General features: G+C 38.9%; 3 protein-coding genes across 5 annotated transcripts; 2 read left to right on the top strand and 1 right to left on the bottom strand.

The window, feature by feature from the left end:
• The first annotated feature begins 301 nt into the window (after nt 1-301).
• LOC129095999 (general transcriptional corepressor trfA-like) lies at nt 302-6,902 on the top strand. Of its 3 annotated transcripts, none has more exons than XM_054604632.1 (6): nt 302-407; nt 740-1,270; nt 1,413-1,544; nt 2,431-3,924; nt 5,593-5,668; nt 6,094-6,902. In XM_054604632.1, the coding sequence occupies exons 2-5, from the start codon at nt 782-784 to the stop codon at nt 5,665-5,667; spliced, it is 2,190 nt and encodes a 729-aa protein (XP_054460607.1). In that variant the 5' UTR covers nt 302-407; nt 740-781; the 3' UTR covers nt 5,668; nt 6,094-6,902. The 3 variants fall into 3 exon arrangements, with proteins under 3 accessions (XP_054460607.1, XP_054460605.1, XP_054460606.1); XM_054604630.1 differs by having other exon boundaries at nt 1,413-1,556; nt 6,094-6,901; XM_054604631.1 differs by having other exon boundaries at nt 307-606; nt 1,413-1,556; nt 6,094-6,901.
• A 605-nt stretch (nt 6,903-7,507) lies between these two features.
• On the bottom strand, nt 7,508-10,708 carry LOC129095924 (group XIIB secretory phospholipase A2-like protein). Its single transcript, XM_054604536.1, has 4 exons — nt 10,351-10,708; nt 9,330-9,418; nt 8,484-8,649; nt 7,508-7,930 (listed from the first exon to the last, which is right to left on the bottom strand). The coding sequence occupies exons 1-4, from the start codon at nt 10,610-10,612 to the stop codon at nt 7,812-7,814; spliced, it is 636 nt and encodes a 211-aa protein (XP_054460511.1). The 5' UTR covers nt 10,613-10,708; the 3' UTR covers nt 7,508-7,811.
• A 1,408-nt stretch (nt 10,709-12,116) lies between these two features.
• LOC129095846 (uncharacterized) lies at nt 12,117-19,582 on the top strand. The gene is made up of 10 exons (XM_054604428.1): nt 12,117-12,494; nt 12,585-12,663; nt 13,910-14,305; nt 14,762-14,875; nt 15,010-15,125; nt 15,245-15,353; nt 15,457-15,593; nt 15,690-17,434; nt 17,524-17,637; nt 18,645-19,582. Exons 1-10 carry the CDS (start codon nt 12,418-12,420, stop codon nt 18,971-18,973), a joined length of 3,216 nt encoding a protein of 1,071 aa, XP_054460403.1. The 5' UTR covers nt 12,117-12,417; the 3' UTR covers nt 18,974-19,582.
• Nucleotides 19,583-20,040: the final 458 nt, after the last annotated feature.

Here is a 20,040-nt window from a genome sequence, read left to right as displayed (position 1 = left end):
TCCAAACTATGAAGGAACACATATGGAATTATGTGGTAAACAAACAAATGCTCAACAAACCAGAATATGTTTTATATTTTAGATTCTTCAAAGTAGTTGAATGAGAAGGTGTGTCCAAACTTTTGACTGGTACTGCATATACATTTTTTTCTTTGGTAGCAAAATGGGACAACAAAATGAACGTTGCACAACCCTGTTGTACAATGACAACAAATAACTTTGTATATGGCTCTTACTCATATGCCAAAATTGTTATTGCAGTGCTGGTACTCCGTCCAGCAGGGGTCGCTGTTAACACACCCTTTAACACCACCGAAGCAGTGAGGGCTCTCATCCACTCTTCCTTACTTCAAGCTTATTTTTTAGCACTAAGGCTTGTCCTCACCTACTGCTGAAGCTGACTAAAGGTCAGTTTAGACGTTTTCTCTTCTCAAGACCTTTGTTTTTGAAGAAACATCCTTGAAGTAACACGTGACGGATGAATGTGTAGTTTGAGTCGCAGTAGTAGGTAAACAGTGTGTTAGCTGCTATGCTAAGCTAACAGACTGTTAAAGCACACCATCTTACATAGGTCGTAGGTACTGAAAACGTGTTTCCAGTCACCAGGTGGGGGCTTGTTCAAAGGGCATTTTACATTTTCTATTGTATGATGTGAACGTATTTTGCTGTCAGTAAAGTAACACGCAGGTCTGTTGTAAATAAGCCACAGTAATGTCTTCACACTGTTTGTACTTTGCAGAGTGAGCTGACTGCATAAACCGTGAGAGAAACTGTCTGAGGGATGAATCCACTGGACTGGGATAACGATCATATCCGGTCATTCCTGAGAAATCTGAATTCAAATCAGCAGGATGTTGTCAATAACAACATGACCAATGAAGAGTGGAGCACACACTGCAAATATGCAAGACACACTGTTGATGAAGCTCAGAGCAGCATGGGAGTGAATGTGGGATGGAATGAACTCAGTCATCCCTCCAATAACGTTTCCATTAAGGGATCAGAAGTCCAGGACCCAGATGGAGATCCACTTGAAATGGACAAAGAGGATCCAGAGCTGGCGAGAAAGCGTAAAGAGCTTCGAGAGATAGAGGAGCGAATATTATTTAAGAAAGCTGCTATTGCCCTGAAAAAAGTTGAACCGGTTGTGAAGAAGACAACGTGTCCAGACCTTTCCTGTAATGAAGCAGGTGCATGCATTGGTGCAACTCTTAAAGACAGGGTGAATTTAATTATGCAGCAACAACATCCTGTTGGCTTCCTGTCAAAGGTGAGTAATAGATTGTTGGATCAGATGACCAATCAGCTGTTTGAGATCATTATTTAACTTTGAAAATCAATGTTGTCAGTTTGCAGTGGCCAACTGTTTTCCAGTTAATATACTGTTAACTGTATTGATTATTTTTTCTCAGGTCCGTTCACCCAAAGAGAGAAGGAACTCATCCCGCCTGAAGCAAGGTGGTCTGCTGCAGGACGACCATCCCCTGAAGCTCAGAGTGAAGGCACTAATGAAGCAGAGATGTCGTGATCCATGTGTTTTGCCAGCAAGCAGAGAGGTTTGTAATGTTTTTTGTCCTCTGTCTGATTAAGCACCTTGGTGTCACTTGGGTAAAGCAGTCAAAAGGGATGGACGCCGTGTATCGGCATTGAGTGAGGCTGGTTTTACAGCCCGTTAGGATTGTGTTCTAGTGTTATGGTGTGGGGCAGAGGGAGCGTGTAGGGTCTTCTTCATCTCGATGGCTGAGATTCTTGGGAGAAGACAGGGCATCATAAGCAGCCTTGATGGTGAGGCTTGTTCTAATTGTCACCAATTCCCAGTACTCAGAAGATCCCCTCCTCTCTACTCCCATAATCTCAACCATTGCCCTTTCTCAACCTGAGCCATGGCCTTTGCTCACCTTGTTGCCTACTACTGCCGACAATACTCTTCCATCACAAATCTGTGTCTCTGGGATGGAGTAGCCTTGTTTTAGGCTGATATGCCGCCTAGGCCACACCTCCCTAGCTGCACTTGGCCCATGATGTTAATTACAATTTTATTAATGTCATGGTTTAATCCCAAATTATATTGTTTGTACTTGGTAAACCTCCGTCCAAAATTACCAAAATAAAGGATAATATTTGATGTCATAAAATAATCTCATACTGAAGTCAAGATTTCTTAACAGACAGTGTCTTCTATAAAACAAAAACATCTATTGGGTTGTTTATTTTAGTAATGCTACAATAGGACGTTTTCATATTTTTCAAAACATCTTATTATTCTTAAAGTCTCTATAAAATTGTGGGGTTTTTTTATCCACTTGTTTGTTCCTGAAAGTTTACCAACCAAGCTTTCAGGAGTTGATCATCTGGTTCGTATAAGTTCTTGTTTTCATGAATTAATATTTTAACAAAAAGCAATTTTTCTGCATGTCTGACCTACTCCAGGTCCCTGACCTCACACCACAGCCTCCCAGCCGAAGCGTTACTTCACCAGCCGATGAGAATGGCGTCAACAAGGGTTTCCAGCGCTTCCTCAGCATTCTCAACAAAGGAGTGGACATCGACTTCTTAAGTAGGATTGTCAACGATGACAGTGAGGATCTCCCTTTAGGTGAGGAGCTCCTCAATATTCAGCCCCCTGCTGTAGAGGACAAGTCAGATCCAACCTTCGGGAGAGAAAGCCAGCAATCAGATAGTGGAGCTTCGTTGCCGGGCAGCAGTCGGACCAACAGTGGAGAGAGGAGGATTGACCCGCCAAGTCAAGAGAGATCCCTCAGTGAGAGACTTTCCCTATCTGATGATGACGAGAAGAAGAACGATAGGAGTCGATCCAAGTCTCCCACTCCAGTGAGGAAGAAGAAAGAAGAACACAAACCAAAGGTGGACGAGCAGCGTGAGCAGCTCCAGAACATTCTTAAATCTCTGGGGTTGAGCCTGGAAGTGGAAGAGATGAGCAAATTAGCAGACCGGACTCAGGAGAGGCTGTATGGGAAGAAGCATGAAGACACAAGAGTAGAGCATGAGAGTCGGGAAAGGGGCTCTCAAAGACATAACAGTAACTCCTCCTCTTCCTCTTCCTCCTCCTCCTCCTCCTCCTCGTCCTCAAGGTCAAGCTCTAGAAGCTATAGTCGAAGCCCCTCTCGCCGTCGGTGCTCCCACAGCAGAGAATCGAGACGAAGGTCTGAACGCAGCCGCTCGAGAAACAGAAATGGAGATGGACTGAGATGCCATGACGGTAACAAGGACAGCAAAGAAGAACTAAGGTACAGGGACAAAGACGAAACGTACCCCAAAGTAATCTCTTCTTATCAACATCCATATCCACAAAACCATACGTATCCCCACCCTGCTGCTCTTTCTGCATTTCCAGGATACAGTTTGTCCCAACACTCACAGTACACTGCCTACCACAGTGGCACCTACAGCGCTGCTTCACATTCTTACTGGACACCCCCTCTGGGTGCCGTTCCTCCCTTCTTTTATAATAGCGGGTGTCCTTATCCACAACACACCTACCAACACTTTCCAGGCTCTGTAGTGGCACCTAACATGGATTATTCCCATCAGCCCCACTCTTCTGACATTAACCTATTTGGGAATCCAGATCTGTCTAAGAGTGAAGGCCAAACAGGATCTGCTTCAAACAGTCGCTGCCTGCAGGTCATCAGCACTAAGCAGCCAACCGCTGTACGTTGTCTACAGACACTCACAAAAGGCACCAAGTGGAAGGGCAAGTTAGAAACTCGCTCAAAGAAAAGTCGTTTGCGAAAGAAAAACGCTTTGTGGAAACAACGAAGAATGGCAGCAAAACAGAAAGACAATTTGGTGAAAAAGGTGGAGGCTCCGCAGCTCAATGAAGATGACTCTAAAGCCGAGCAGCCAGGAGAAGAAAAACGGCCGCCAACGGAGGAGGAAATAAAAGCAAACTTGAGGAAAAAGGTTGGTAGAATGTTGGTTTTATCAGCTTCTTAAGCCATTTCATTATAGGAAGTTAGATTATGGAGGTTTTGTCCCGTTTGTCTGTGTTCTTGTTAGCAGGATATATCAAAGATGTATTTCCCTTAAATCTGCTGAAAAGTTGGGTCACGATGAGCTAAAAAACAAGTGATATGCTTGATTTGTGGATCAGGTCCTGTATTTATCAAGTGTCTTAGAGTAGGAAATCACTCCTAAACAATAATTCTCAGTGATTTACAAGGTTTTCCCTATTTTTAGGACCAAGGGCTGTATTCATAAAGCTTCCCAGTACAAAGAGCTCTACTAGTGACAAAATGCTAAGACATTTTTTAGAATAATCACGTTTCAAAGAATTGCCTCTTTAGGTTAGAAAAGATCCTGGTAAAGTTGAAACTACTTCACAAAGCATCTTCGTCTAATAGAGCTAAGTTGAAAAACAGTTAAGAGAAGGAAGGAGGACTTTTAAGGGGCTGAAGAGTTTATGTAGAGGTCAAAGATGTAGGAGAAGATGTAGGAGAAATATTCTCCAAACGCTGAATAACAGTAAGTTAATGAAACGCCACAGACGACATCGTGCAGGGATAATGTTTGTGGTAAATTTCATTAGAGGTGCGCTCACTTCTCCCGCCCATCTCAAAAACGCTATAATGCCAGAAATGAAAGATATCTGCCAACTGGATAAATGCAACAGGGTTTGCTGGTTTGTAGATTTACATTCAGAACAATGTAGCTACTTTTAGGCTGTCCAGAAATCATAGAAACTGATGAAAGCTGAGCCATTCCCCCATTAATATTAAATAAATTACTTAAATAACCAGCATGGTAAATAAATAGGCCTAAATGTAGTCAACAGTGATGTTAATTTCATTAAATATTATTCATAATTACACTATGTCTGAATAAAGACTAGCTTCTGTGATAAGGCCTTTTTTCACTTTCCATTCTGTGTCCATTATTATTAAGACATAATTTTGTGCAACTCTCAACAGTGATGAGAAGGAGGCGGGATGCTCACTCCTTTTCTACTTTTATTATCAGCTCTGAAAAAAAAATAATGCTTATTTCTTTTTCGGCAAGTGATTTTAGATTTACCCCCCCAAAAAATTATGTCTTTTTGGTTTATATGATAATATTAGATAAGCCTTTTAGAAATGTTGGCATCATATTATTGCAAACAGACTCTTAATCATTTGGTTATCTATTGACTGCCATTGATAATAGATAATATATACAAATAATACCTATGCACAAGAAGTTGTGCTGTTTTCTGCTTATCAAATGTTGCCATTGGTAACTTTGCTGCTAAAAGTGTTGTAAAACAGCGATCTCACAGAAAGACAGTGTCCGGTAGGAAGCTTCATAAATTACTCTACTTTTTGTTCTAAGATTCTGAGATGCTTGATAAATATGGACTCAGGAATCTTTAGGATTTCTCAACATTTTCACAAAAGGGATTTTTTTAATGTTTTTAGTGTTTTCTCATGCAGTACCAGAACCTTTTTTTTCCCCCACAAATTTATCCTGTTCTGGTATTATCATAATTTTGTGTTTTGAGGCACAAGATTATGATGCAGCCCTGCTACAGAAATGTAAAATGTCACAAAAATGATTTTCTGTATAGTTCAACCACTTCTATTCTTTTATTTCAAGCTTGAAGCATTTAACCAGAAGATGAAGCAAAAAGTCACACAGCCAGCCAACTCCCTAACGTCTCAGACTAGTTGAAGTAAGTGAATCACAGTGTGAGAACTCTGATGTTTGACTGGGTGTGTCTTCATTAATGAATAAATGCCCCCCTTGGGGAATGCTTCTGTTTCAGTACTTGCTGATTAAATAGAATGTTTGCCTGCATTCTTACACTGCAATAATTCACCAGTAACCATTTATGAATATTCCAATTTAACATGTATGATGTTGAGTTATGTTATGATGCTCCATTTGAGGGGTAAAACAAATTCCAACCAATAAAACATCACACAATGTCTTTTTATTTCTCACTCAAATCATATTGTAATGATATAGAATTAAATATCCATACAAATGAAGAAATGAAGTCATCATTAACTGCACAATGAAAAAGGAAATTTGTCAGCAGCATTGAGTAACTGTCATTTGGTCTCATGTGTCTTATTTTTTCTCCTTTCTCCGTAGATGTGTGGATCGTCATGACTTCCTGTCTGATGATTTGCACCTGCTGTGATCCCTGACCGACCATGTGGACCTCATGTTCAACATTCACTATTTACACATGCAGTTAATAGTGTTACAGGATCATTTAGTGTTTAACCGTATTTCCAGATTTGTACTGAATCATTCTAGAACTCTAACAACTAAATTATTTCTTCCTCAAAAGAATATATTTTTGTGCCGTTAATTGCCAGTTTGGGTTGAGACAGGTTTTACCCATATCAGCTCTACATTCCTGTGAATATTACTACTTTGTAACTCTGTTTATAAAAAGCCTTTTTTCTTCTTGGTGCTGAATACATTTGATTTAACAAAGTATGTTTTGCGGTTTTTGTCTTAACCTATTGATAAATATATTTTTTTAATCTTAAAAGTATCAGATCCAGGTATTTTGCATTGAAATTGCTTTTCCTAGTTAAGCCTTCAAAAAATTGAAACCTTAAGAGTAGATGCTAAATCTGCAGTTCTCTTAAGATGTAATTCTGACCAGGGCAACACTGTAAAACTCCTTAGCACATGTTAACATTGAGCTGTAAGTAGAGCTTAGGCAGAGAAAAGGACAGCTAAAATGAACAAAATCAAGCTGAGCTTGACAAAGTTGAGCTTGCAGACGTAAATTAAGCCAATTGTGAAAATGAAGAGCTAAACCTGAAAGGTTTTAATTGTGAAATGATCAGTGTACAGTAGATGAGCCGTTTATAGACCCTTTGAGTCAACACAGCCTTAATGTTCTCCCAACTTTTGACTTACCCTTCAAAGGCTGAGACTCAGCAGCAATGTCTGTTTCCAGAAATTGAGGTTTTTGTTTAGTTTTTCAAATGTATCTTTTGGAGCTTTGTGGAGTGCCATATAGTCCCATTATATTCAAGAGATGGCAGACATCTCAAAGGCCAATATCTCCAATACAAGGTAACTAACACCAAAACAATCTAGATTGATAAATAGGAAAAATATGTATTTTTGGTTTTTGTGTGAACTGCTCCTTTAAAGTACAGTAGATAATAAGATGTAGGAGATTCAGTGTAATTATACAAGACGGTAAGTCTATATCAATTTCTAGGGGCAACATATCGTCATTTACTTAAAAGGAAAGTTTGCAATAGACTGTTTAAAGTGATTGTATACCAAAATACTAATCAATGCTGATAGTGCCAATAGACGGCGTGATGATACAGTACATGCTTTGACTTCCTTAGATATAGCTGTGCCATGTTCGGAGCAGACCAGATGATACGTAGCAGATGATATATTGTTTTTTACAACCATAAGAGACTTGAGAATGAACTTGGACTTACAAACAATTATTTGTGACCATCTTTGCTAATAAGTATTGAAAGGTTTCAGAAGTGTGCCATGCAATGAAATAATCACCTTAATGCATGTGTCAATAACATTTATTCATACTGTAGAGTAAGTAGAACATGTTAATACTACCCAAAAGTATGAAGCACAAGAGGCTATCTTTATGTTGTTAGGATGAGGTCACGACACAATATTTTTGCTTTTCCAAATCATGTGCCTTTGCCAACACTAACACTATTGACAAATAAACACATACAGAACAATAACTTCCAAATAAATTACTGAAGTAGTCACACAGCAGTCTTTGCAACGCCACAACTCAGATCTTCTGATGTGCAGCTCTAGTTCATACTGTTATAAATAGGAGAGTCTTTCATGGTTTAAAGTTCATCTTTCTCCTCTCCTTGACAGTAGCATGATGCTCTCTGGCCGTTCATGTAGGGTCTGCAGCCCAGAGTCCACACTGTGTTGAACAAGGTGTCCGCTACTGTCTCACATGCTGAGGAGAGAAAATGACAGTCAGCACACAGCAGTATGTACAAAAGAAGGTATTATTTTGACATTTTTTAAAATATGCTCAGCAAACAGTTAATGTCATAGACCTCAAAAGTATCAGTACTTGAGCACTTAAATTGGTTGTATTGTAGTTAACAAAAATAATATATTAAATATTAGCTGATTGTATTTTTTTCGGATTGTGAGATTTCTTCAAAAGGGTTTTATGTATTACATTTAAAAGGTGAGGCAACAGGCTTCTTAAAGGTTCCCAGACCAGCAGGGAACTTTTTAAAGACCACCTGCTTTCATCATGAACTGAAATTAAATAAATACTAGAAAGTATCACAACTGGCCATCATGACATATTTGTCAGCTGTCACATACTGGGTTTGTTTCAGTTGAATCAGGTAAAGACCACAATCGAAAGTTATGTATGCAAATAGAGCATTTACTTAAATCAGTTGTTGAATTATTGAAGCTGAAGTTTAGGCAGAAAAACCGGGATGTGCTCGGTAACTCAGTCCTGGAGGAAATATGGGTTAAAAACAACCAACCTTCAACTTTCGACACAAAGCCAAGGCTCTTCTTGAGGTCCGAGCAGATGCTGTGGAGGCACCAGCGGAACTTGGAGTCGCAGCGATACTTGTTGGAGCCACAGGTATCGTAACACATATCCAGCTGATTGCAGCACTTGGTCATGGCAGGGATGCCCATATCCATCTGGTACACAACAGAAAGATGTATTTGTATGCAAGTGTGTGGGATTCACATGTGGTTAGTTTTGCTGTAAAATCTCAACCGATTCCTTTATCCAGTCAAATATAGACTTTTAGGGACTGCATGAGGTTATATATTATTTTATTTTTGCCTGAGGATAGTTTTTTGCTCCATTTTTTTTATTTTACTTTGTCTTTGTCTTGGAAGATTTACATTGAAGCAAATCTTATACATAGTCATGACCAAACTATTCCTCTTTTGTGTGTGCCATTGTTCATAAAGTTGTGTTTTGTCACATGCAGAGACACACCAATTATGTATTTGTATCGGGTCTTTACTTCACAATTAACAAGTAGCTGGTGTAACCATACTGTATGTTTCCACAAACAGTAGACATGGAGCCTAGATCTTTAAGGAGCAGGCCTTTACTTCACTAGACAACAGTTGCCTTAACTTTAACTAACTAAAATATAATGCTAATTCAGCGCAACTCGACCTGCTCCACTCAGGGTGAAGCAAAGATATTATAATGTTAAATTGAGATATTAGAAAAGAGGATGTTTGAATTGTTTTAAGTCTCTACGTACAGTGCCTTTGGATTGTAGTTTCAGTTTTTATTTATGTATCAATTAAGTTTCCAAGTTCCATAAATCCACATGACTGAATAGACAGAAGAAGCATACCCCATCTGGAATAGGAAGACCGAAGAAGTAGGAGCTACATCCATCAGGCGCTGCCATCTGGTAGCCAGGACGAGGAATAGCATCTTTACCTGAAAAGGGAAGCAAACAGAATATCAGATATAGGTCTGCAGTTTGAAAACCATATGGGTTTAAAGTAGACCCATGTCTGCACATAGAGAGACAAAGGTTACTTATTCGATTCCTGTCCTTTCACATGTTATTAGACACATTCCCCAGTCACTGCATGAATCATTCTGGGGTCACAGTCCATTTCCAGGCCCTCTTCCAGATGATAACAGCTATGATAAGTACAATGGTGATATGATAAGTATCTGTGCATTATCTTTCTTGGATTAACATTGTTTCACTGCTGATCCATACAGGCAATGTTCAGACTACTAACCACAGTACACAGTTTATATCAATAATGTAGCTAATTTTAACAATATTTGGATAAATAAAAGTAGAAAGAGTTTAAACTGTGAATATTCAAACCAATTTCAAATAAAATGTTTTGATCATTGCTAGATATACAAGACATCATTTATAAAGTTATATATTCAGTGTAGGGTAGTGTATTTAAATGTACTCTCCAAAACCTGGCAGTTAAAAGGCTTTGATTTAGATAATATATAGACATATATGTTCTGTTTATGTATTTTTTATGGTATAAGAAGCAGATTTTTTTGCAATTACTCAATAACTATGAATTTATCAATTTGGATTCCAAATAGGAAGAATTGTTTTAATTTTAATTTTTCTCTTGAAGAACCTAATTGTTATTGGGTTGGAAACACCATCAACTGGAGCATAGGACACCCGGCCCTAGGCTAACCCTTTCCTATGCATGTTATTAGTGTTAAGGGGAAACAGTAATACATTCCCTTCTTTCAATTAAAATGTAATTGTAAAATATTTGGACGATCTAAAATGATATATCAGTGCTGGTCCCTACCGGCTGATCAATATCAGTATTATTCTAACCCTAAACTGTACATACTCCTCCATTTAACCGACTTACCATATCGACAGTGGTATTGGCACACTCCATCACGTCCACCCATGAACTCCAGCATTGAATCAAAGTATCCGCCAACGGACTCAAAGCTGCCTCTGAGGGAATTCATTGCCCACTCGGAGTTCTCGTCCTCTGGCTGTGAGCCATCAGAGGCCTGGCCCTGTGGTGGTGCCGTGGTCGCAGCAGGGTCCTCAGCATCTTGACTGACAGCGCTGTGGATGAACAGACCCAGCAGGAGGGGAGCAATAAGGGCCCAACAGGTCATTCTGGGGCTCAAACAGCTCAATACGGACCGTTAAGAGTTCAGAGACTGAGGGGAAACACAGACACACTCAGAGGCAAAACCAAACTCTCTGTATGACCTGAACTTTGAGCCAGACACAGGGACGGCCTCCTATGTGGAAGAACAAAGTCCAGCCTCTATCTCCTCTTTTTGACATGATTGAGCTTTTATCATTCTCTCTGATTAACGAGAGGCAGAGTGTGCTTGTTCACCATTAAGCCGAGGGGATTAAACTACATTTGAATCCCATTCATTTAAGAGTTAATTGACAGGTGTTGCAGTACAGACCAAAGTCTTTCATTTCAGTTTAGTTTATTAGTCTATCATAGCAAAGTCTGTAGCCTACCCAAATCTCAAGGTATTTGTAAAAAGACAACAAGAAATGAGGATAATTCTAATGTGACAACTCGCAGGACAACACAGAACTCCAGATAAAGTTATATCTGGACTGAATTTGATCATTTCAACAAGGGAGAAAGAACAGCATATACTTCTCATGTGCAACCACTGATTTTCACAAAGAAGATGGTTTATTTTCTCAATGGAGAATGCACAATTCAAAGTCGGGAACACAATAATAAACATAAAATAATCACTTTACACAGGCGGAGAGTCGTAGATAGCATTGAGAGTAGAATAAGGCTACAAAAACAAAGGAGAGATAAAATAACGTGTAACATACTCAAAACTGAGATATGAGACAATGTAGTTTCTGTAGTTTTTTCTAGGCACTTTTCTTGGCTACAATTTAAAGTCATTATCAAAATGTAAAATTTAAGTGAGTCTCTTTCAATTTCCTAATTGGATATGATATTTCACCAAGTAGCAAAATATTAAAGGCCTTTTTCACAGCAGAGGTTATAGTAGGAAAAGCACAGGTGTTACTGATAGCATTAACAATTATAATGGCTCTGTTTAATTCAAGTGTCTCAATAAGCCATTAATGAAAGTGTGACAATGAGCTAGCACACACAATACCAGAACCCTGAAACTAGTTTGAACTCAGCCATCATTTATTTTGTTATTTACATCTGTGCTTTTCCTACTGTGACATGTCAAAATGTCTTCCGTTTTTTTAAATTAAGCTGTAATTTATCTTTGTAGAAGAGATTACCAGTACATTCTAAAACATGTGGAATTTGTTTTTCTTTGCATAATCCAACCCTGAGCTGCATCACAAACAAACACAAGTAAAGAAATGACAACATTTCGTTCTAAAAATCAGCACCAGGGTTTGTACTTGTGATAATCTTAAAGTTAGTCCCATTCACTTTAGGGAGTATATGGTGAATTAAATACTGTTTTATCAAATCTTAATAAACAAATGAATAAATAAATGTGCCACCCATAGATATAGACCCCCTGCCTTCATATATTATGTACCAGATATATCAGTCGATACATCATTCTACCGCTAGATGTCGCCAAGTATCATGGTCTTCACTCTACGCCCCCCTCTGTCCATATTTGGTAGAGTCCACGGAAGTGACGTATGTCTCCAACACGGAAGAAGAGGGTGAACGATGGAGTGAGCCATGTGAGCCACAGTTTACTGGACCGCAAATCAAGCTAAAATGTATTTTTGGCCTTTCAAGCCTGAACAGAGAAGCAGGTTAAGATAGGGGATACCTGAGGGAGACTAAAGCAGCTTTGTTTGATTTCTTGTTTTATTAGCACGAGGCAGCAGGTGCCTGTTAAAAGTTTTTTTTTTTACCTCAATAACTTTTGACTGGGTGGTCACATCAACATCCTGCAAGAAATAAATTACTGATGAAAAGCGAAATAAAATGGCTTTCGCAAACCTGTTCAGTGGACTATCTGCTGTGGAAGAAGGTGTCAAAAGTCAACCCGCCTTTACACACAGGTAACAGTATTTAACCATAGTCAGCCATTAGCTATGATGTTTATGTCATGGCCATAGCCTTATTCATTAAATACTTATTTTGTTTTACAGGAGCGATACTGATAGTGGTCAGAGAGGCAATGCCAGAAAGAGGAAAATCCAGGTTGAGCAGACTGGACCTTATAAGAAGGTGAGATGAACGTGAACTAAAATGAACAAGCTGACAAGGTTCATTTGTTGACATTGAACAACAGGGTTGAAATGCAGTTTGTAGTTCTATTTTGCTACAAAACACACTCAAAACAAACAAAACAATATTATTTGTGGAGGCCGGAGGATTAATTAAGGTGTTTCACATTCTGAAGAAAGAAGCTGCCTTTTAATATCCTTTGGGCTCTTTGCGGGCACCTCTTCTCACTAATATCATTGATGCTCGGTAGACGTGTACCAATGATGTTCTGAGCAATTTAAATCACCGGCAGTAGAGCCCTCCTGTCCTTTGCTCTGCTCATCTCATTTCAGTTTGTGATGTTTCCAGTCAGGATGCTTTCTATTCATTATCTTCTGTCTCTTTATTAATGTTAGGTTCTTGTTGCAAAATTATTTTGTTGACTGCACCATTACATCACATGGAAACTTATAGGTTTCTGCCACATTGTTGTTACACTCAGCTTCCATACATCTAATTAATACTAATGCAGTTTAATACAACAGCCCTGCAATAAACCTGACCTTCGTGGAGGTTGTAATGCTGTAATATTTCAGTGCTGGCTAATGCACACCTTGTAGACAGATGCATAAGAAAAGAGCATCATGCAAAGTGTTAAATTCTTGCACACTGGCAGCGTAGTTTTACATTTACATTTCTGTAATGTAGGTTTTTGTCAGGCATCAAATTAACAATATGAAATGATTCCATAAAGCCAAATAAACACATGAGTCAATTTTAACAATTATTAAATGTTTTTTGGTTTTGGTTTTAAATCGAGGTGAGATGGCGAACCTTAACAGAACACAAATGAAAGAGGGAAAAAAAAAAGTCAAAAGATTAAATTGGAAATTCAAACGGGAACGTTGAAAGATGGGCTGAGCGATATGGCAAAAATGGAATTGATGAGGGAAAAAAATCAATTAGAATTAAGGAAATCTGATGTTCTTAGTCAAATATAACACACAACATTCAATGCAATGCAATACAATTCAACAGCCTCACAAACTATAGCCTTCAAATTTGAATAAGTAAATTTTTTTAGTGCAGAAACGATTGCACGCATCAGTTTAATCTAGGTTTACTTGCACCTTTTGTGTAAGTTATATGGGGTTTGTGCTGCTTGTCTGCACAACATGTATTTGTACTTTACAAACTTGAAAAGATTTTCTTACAATATTAACAGGCATGTCTGGACATTTAATTTCGATGTATTTTCTTTCCACAGAAGCTATGTTACGAAGCCCAGACAACCAGAAGTTATAATGCTGCATCCTTCAGAGAAGATGACTCCAAGGCCAAACTCTACCATATGCACAACACTGACAGTGAACATGCAAGCGTTGGCTTTACGAAAGAAGTGATGCATAATCATAGTTATAAAGCTGGCCACTATAACAAAGGTCAGAATCACAGAACTAAAAATAACCGTAATGTGAACAAGCAGCAGCAGCAGCAACAACCGCAGAAAAAGAAACCGGAGGTGCAGAAAAATCATCATCATCATCATCATCATCATCAACAGAATGATAGACGGAGACCTGCCAATAGAGGTGGAAGCCATCAGACTCAACCTACCTGGGGAAAAGGAGGAAGATACAGACAAAATAAAAATGACAACCAGGTAAGCAATAGCATCCGCCTGCTATCTGTTGCAGTTTGAAGGAAATAACACTTTCTTTATGCCCACCTGCTGTTGGGCAGAAGTGGCATTCAGATGAGTCCTTTTGCATGTCTAATGAAAACGGGGCCAACTGTTTATTGTCAAAAACAAAAATGCTTAAAGAACTTTTCTAAAACGGAGTCAGATAATATGATGAAAAGTCACAGGGCTAGAATGCTTTTGATAGCCAATCTACTTACTGCTGGTCTTGTTTACATATGTAGGTCTTATAGAGGCATCAGTTTAAAATTGAGACTGGTTCATAATGACCAGTTAAAAGTTTTCAACAGTAACTTTAAGTTATTAAGTAACTGAAAACGCCAATTCAATTAGTTCAAGGGGTCCTTGAAAAAGTCTTTATCATGTATTAATTTAAATGTTTGTAAATGTTATTCATATGATCATCTTTCCTCTCAGGGCGTCCAGGAGAAACGTACAAGGATGATGTCACAGGAGTTCAAGGACCAGAATGCCGTGTTGATGGATGGGCGGTTAATTTGTCGACATTTCCTTTGGGGAAGGTGCATTAAGGCAGGTTATGTTAAACATGAAAAAATATTTATAAAGGGATATGTTACCAAAGTTGAGATGTCTAAGTAACTTGTAGGATATAAAAATGTCTCAATATTCTGGCCTTTATTGAGTGTTGTTGTAACTGCACACAGGAGGACGACTGCCAACTGGAACATGTGAAGGGATACAACAATCTCGTCAAAGAAGTGTGCAAGTTCTACGTTCAAGGACTCTGCACAAAGGGGGAGAGCTGCCCATACATGCACAATATCCTTTGGTTGGACTGTAATGATCTGTAGATTTTTCATTAACCCATTGCAGTATTGTGCTATTGTCAGAAACCGAGGGTTGTTGAATACCTTTATATTTCCTTTACTAAGCTGCACAGTCCTTTCCTTGCAAGTTCTTCCACAAAAAAGGAAAATGTTCTCAAGGAGCAGATTGCAGATTTTCCCATGAGCCACTTAATGACGTCACAAACCAACTGTTGCATGAGGTGTGTATGTAAAAAATCCACTCATGAAAACGTTCCTACAATGTTTTATAGGCATTGCTCTGTGCTGAAGACAATTGCATGTTGTTGCTTCTTCTCACTGCAGGTATTTAAACGTGATGATGACCTCCATGAGCTTTCAAAAAAAGCAGAACAGGAGTCGTCAGAACAGCCAGAAAACACAGATGAGTCAGAAATTACAGAAGCAAGTAGGACCTTTGATACACTCCTGCAACCACTCAGGTATAAAAACATAAATTTTAATATTAATCTAGTAAGCAATCATTCATACCAGTTATGATATGAGTAAGTAGCATGCTTATATGTTTTTATTTTTAGGCCTACCTTTTACAACAGCGGAGAAACAAATGCTGAGGAGGAAACCTTGTTGCCTCCAACTGAAGAGCTGGCTGATGTCCGACCACATGCATCAGATGCTGCACAACCTGACATCCCCCCTTCAAGTAATCTTAAACATGAGGAGCCAGTTTGTTATTCAGTTGCAGCAGTGCTTGGACCTCAACTGTTCAAACCTTTCCCTCATTTTTTTTCAACTCCTGTAAGTCAAGAATCTGGCAGTTCAGTCTCTGCAAACCAAAGCGAGGTTCCCTACTCTGTGGATGCGGTTCTCAGGTCTTGTAAATCAGTGGAAAATTCTACCTTTAGACACACACCTAGCCCTCCTACTGCACAAACCGTGGCCTATACCCCAAAAACTGACTTTTGCGAGATCACCGATCCTTTGCTAAGCTCTGAAACTCAAGATGATAAGGTCTTACATTCTGTAAACACCGGAAATGAAGTGAAAGATTCCCAGGTAAAATTATTCAAGAGCCTGTCATCCCTCCAAGTTCACACCAGTCATCTTTCAAAGAACAGCCCTAGTCTTGCTCCGACCTCCAGGGAAAACAAGACACAAGGTGGCAATATGCCAAAATCAATGAAACCTGCTCAAAGAGCTGCTAAGGAAGTCAACTTGGGGTTGCTGCATTCTCCTGTTACTGTAATCGAGAAGTCTGTGTCATCCAAAGGAGATATGAAAGTATGCATGCACCTACCTTTGGATATTGCTTGCTCCGACACCTGTAAAAGTGAAGGTGTTCTTCCTTTTGGATGCACTAATCGCAAAAGCATTTTTTCACGGCCATCAAGTCAGACATCCACTTCCAAACATCCCACACAGTTGAGGCCACATCTTTCTGTTCTGACATCTGACCCACAAACATCAAAAAAGCCTTTTTCTCCTTCTTCAGGATTCACAGACTTTAAAGTTGGAGCTGCTGTTTCGGTTAAACCTGTCACCAGCAGTTGTCGTTTTGTAGAAGAAAAATCCAAGGAGACCCACCTGCACTCCAAAAAAACACAATCTGTCCTCAACCAAGACACACAACAACCTCATTCAACTGAAAACACAGCAGAGTGCAGCAGTAAAACAGCTCATTGTGGTGATTTGGCAGTTGGATCTAAAAAGACCCTGAAAAGACCCTTTCATAGCCTTTTTGCAGGCCCCATTACTGACACTCTGCAGCCTATAGATGATTCTGTACCAAGTTCCTCTTGTCCTCAAAGCTTCATTCAAACACCCTGTCCGGCTCCACAGCCTGCAGGTTGCAGAAGTAATTGTGGTAAAACTGCAGTTGAACCTGACAAAGCCCCTGCCAGGTCCTTCCTCAGCCTTTTTGCGGCCCCTCTCAGTGCTGCTCCTCTCCCATGCATCCAATCTCAACCAGATTATTCAAGGACTTCCTCCTGCTCTCAACAGTCAAACCAGTCAGTAGATAAAACACATAATTTATCAAATTCCAAACCAAGGGCTTCTGATTTAGAGACACCTCTTCAACGGCAGGTTAGAACTGTCAAAACAATCTCTTGTGCGTCAAGATCCTCCTATTCCTCTCCTAATACTAAAATAGAAAATAAAGACCTCTCAACGGAGCACATAAATCAACCTACAAAGCAGCTGCTGAATCCCGTCTGCAGCCGTGATTCTCTCAGGGAGATATCAAACAGTCCAACTCCTTGTGGTAACAGTCCTTCTACAACCCATGCTCATCAGCAGCTGCCCAACATCGCATCCCACAAAGGTAAGTACATGCTCCAAACTGCTTAAAAATACTAATGCGGAATTCTGACTTGCACTCCTGAAATGTTTTGTTAATGCCTAATTTTGTAGTATCTGCAGTTGCAGACACTGAAAATTCAGTTCTGAAGACTCTCTTCCTGTGCCTGAGCCCGTACCAACAGGATGGAGAGCAACAGGACAGTATTCAGATCAGTGTCACTTCAGGTATGTTGTCTACTCATTCCTGTTGAAGAGATTTATAGTAACTAGTGCAGGGCCCTTTGAAAACATTCCTGTGGTGATGTTTCTTCTCTCAGTTTTCTTGAGAGCCGCACATACAAACAACGTCACACTCAGCACTGGGCTATACTTCTCATGGTCAGCCACAACAGTGAAATACACTTTGGTTCAGGAAAAACAGCATGGGCAGACTTAACCGTTAGGCAAGGTAGGCAACTCCTAACAGCTATAGATTTACAATGGTGTTTAGATATGTAAAAAGTATTTAATGATGATATTATTTTAAGTCACAGTACCTCGAAATCAATTACAAAAGGCTCCTAATACACCTAAAAATATGCAACTCAACTGTATACGACTTGCTATGTATTATTCCTTCAGAGGAAAATATTGTAGTACTAAATTTAACTGACAGAAATGTTACTGGTTATGTTGCAGATTCAGATTTGACTTACAAACTATAACAGTGAAAAAATGATGCATTATTATTCACTATCCAGCATTATAGTAGAGTTGAAAGCTCCACCTTGAAACATTAACCTTGACATTAAGTACATTTGAGATAATGCTCTCTCTCACTTTTCATCTCAAATATTTGAATCCAAGACATGTACTGCACAGTTTTAATTATTTTACTATTCTAGTTTTACTTCAGACAAAATGTTTTGAGTAGCCTTCTTCTTCTCCCACTCCCAATCCCAACGTTCCCAGTTTGAGAAAGGGTTACAAGTCAAGCAAAAACACAGGGTTTTCTGTTTTTTTTTTTATTTAAACACACTTTAGATGCTTGGGGCTTGATTTTTGGAATTTCCATTGGCCAGATGAGACTCTTTTTTAAAAAATTTTTTTTTATTTCATTGGCCAGATGAGACTGTAAAAGAGACTGTAAAAGACTGAGACTGTAAAACTCTACATTTCTCTGGATAGTGTGTGGCTGCTCATAACTGTATGCCTCTTTTAACTGTATCCCTTATATTGTTTGTAATTTGCAGACTCTAGACTCCCAGTCCAACAGTCCACTGAGAAAACGGTTGCACATTCAACAGAGCACCAGCCGTCTCTTCAGACTCCACAAATCCCCTTGGATGCAACAGGTGGATCTCCCCTCAGCAGTCCAGGAACAACTGAACCTAAGGTGAGAAACTCTGGTACGCACAACATGCCATGCAAACCAGCAACGTCGCTGATGCAGCACCACACCCGACCAAGACAGGAGCACGCATCAGAAGAAGTACAGCGGGTAAATGGGGATGTGGTGGTCACACCACTAAAGGACCTTTTCAAGACTTTAGAAACCCCTGTTTTCCACTTCGGACATTAATATTGAATTACTTTTATGCTAATGATCTTTATTCATTTTGCCTTGTGGTCAGTCATGATAACCATGTTTTGAGAGCACACATATTTAAATCTTGTTCTTTATTTAAAGTCGACAGTCTTCTTTGTATTTATAATTTTTAAGAGTTCTTTGTGCAATATCAAAATTGTAATAATTAAAAATTAAAATACTTTTAAGTGTGTATTACATTTTACCTCATCCAACATTGCCTTCTAATTTTTTTTTTAAGTTTTCAGTTGTACCACAAATTGATAGCACATCCTTCTACTTATATTTGTTTTCAATGTTTATAAAAACAATTTAGGGCTTTTAAATCAAATGGAAGAATTTCCAAGACATCATTTTTTGATTGAATACACATAAATATATCAGGCACAGATGTAAACAACGCTAGAGTTAAATAAGGATTCTGCTGGTTTATTTAACAGAATTAATATAAAGTACTCACAACTTCAATGATTTTCCATTTGATAACATGTATTGTTTGACTGTACAGAAGTTACCTATCTTGAACAATGGCAGATAAATGCATACGTGTTCATGCTTTGCATGTGTTCAGGAATGTTTGTGATTTTCACTGGTAATAAACGATTGAACAGATTTGTTGACATGTAAATGTTATAATAGATAGCGAGTGGCCTCAACATGGGAGACCTGAGGGGGGAGGGAGGAGGTGCAGTTGGGCAGGGGGTGTAGTGAGCTTGATCATGAGCATCAGCATTCATAAATTAAAGAAGTGGGTGTTGTGTTATTGCACTGTAGAACCAGACAAACATTGCGTATATCAGAACTGTGAAAGAACAATATACTCATTATTTTTGCATCATTTAAAACAAAATAATGGTGTTAATATAGTAATTTCAGTTTCTGTTAAGGCTACTTGAAAACAAAATCTGAAAAAGTGGCCATGCACGCAACAAAGTGACTTTGGGTAAAAAGTCACAAAGCTTTCTATTGCAATTGTTTTGCTTTTTTGGTTACAATTCATCCAGAAAAATCATATTAAACTGACAAAAATGTAATCCTCACCAAAGGGACCATTTGATAAA

Source organism: Anoplopoma fimbria, chromosome 9, assembly GCF_027596085.1.
Source record: "Anoplopoma fimbria isolate UVic2021 breed Golden Eagle Sablefish chromosome 9, Afim_UVic_2022, whole genome shotgun sequence".
Classification (NCBI taxonomy): domain Eukaryota; kingdom Metazoa; phylum Chordata; class Actinopteri; order Perciformes; family Anoplopomatidae; genus Anoplopoma; species Anoplopoma fimbria.
This window is presented reverse-complemented; position numbering and strand designations above follow the sequence as displayed.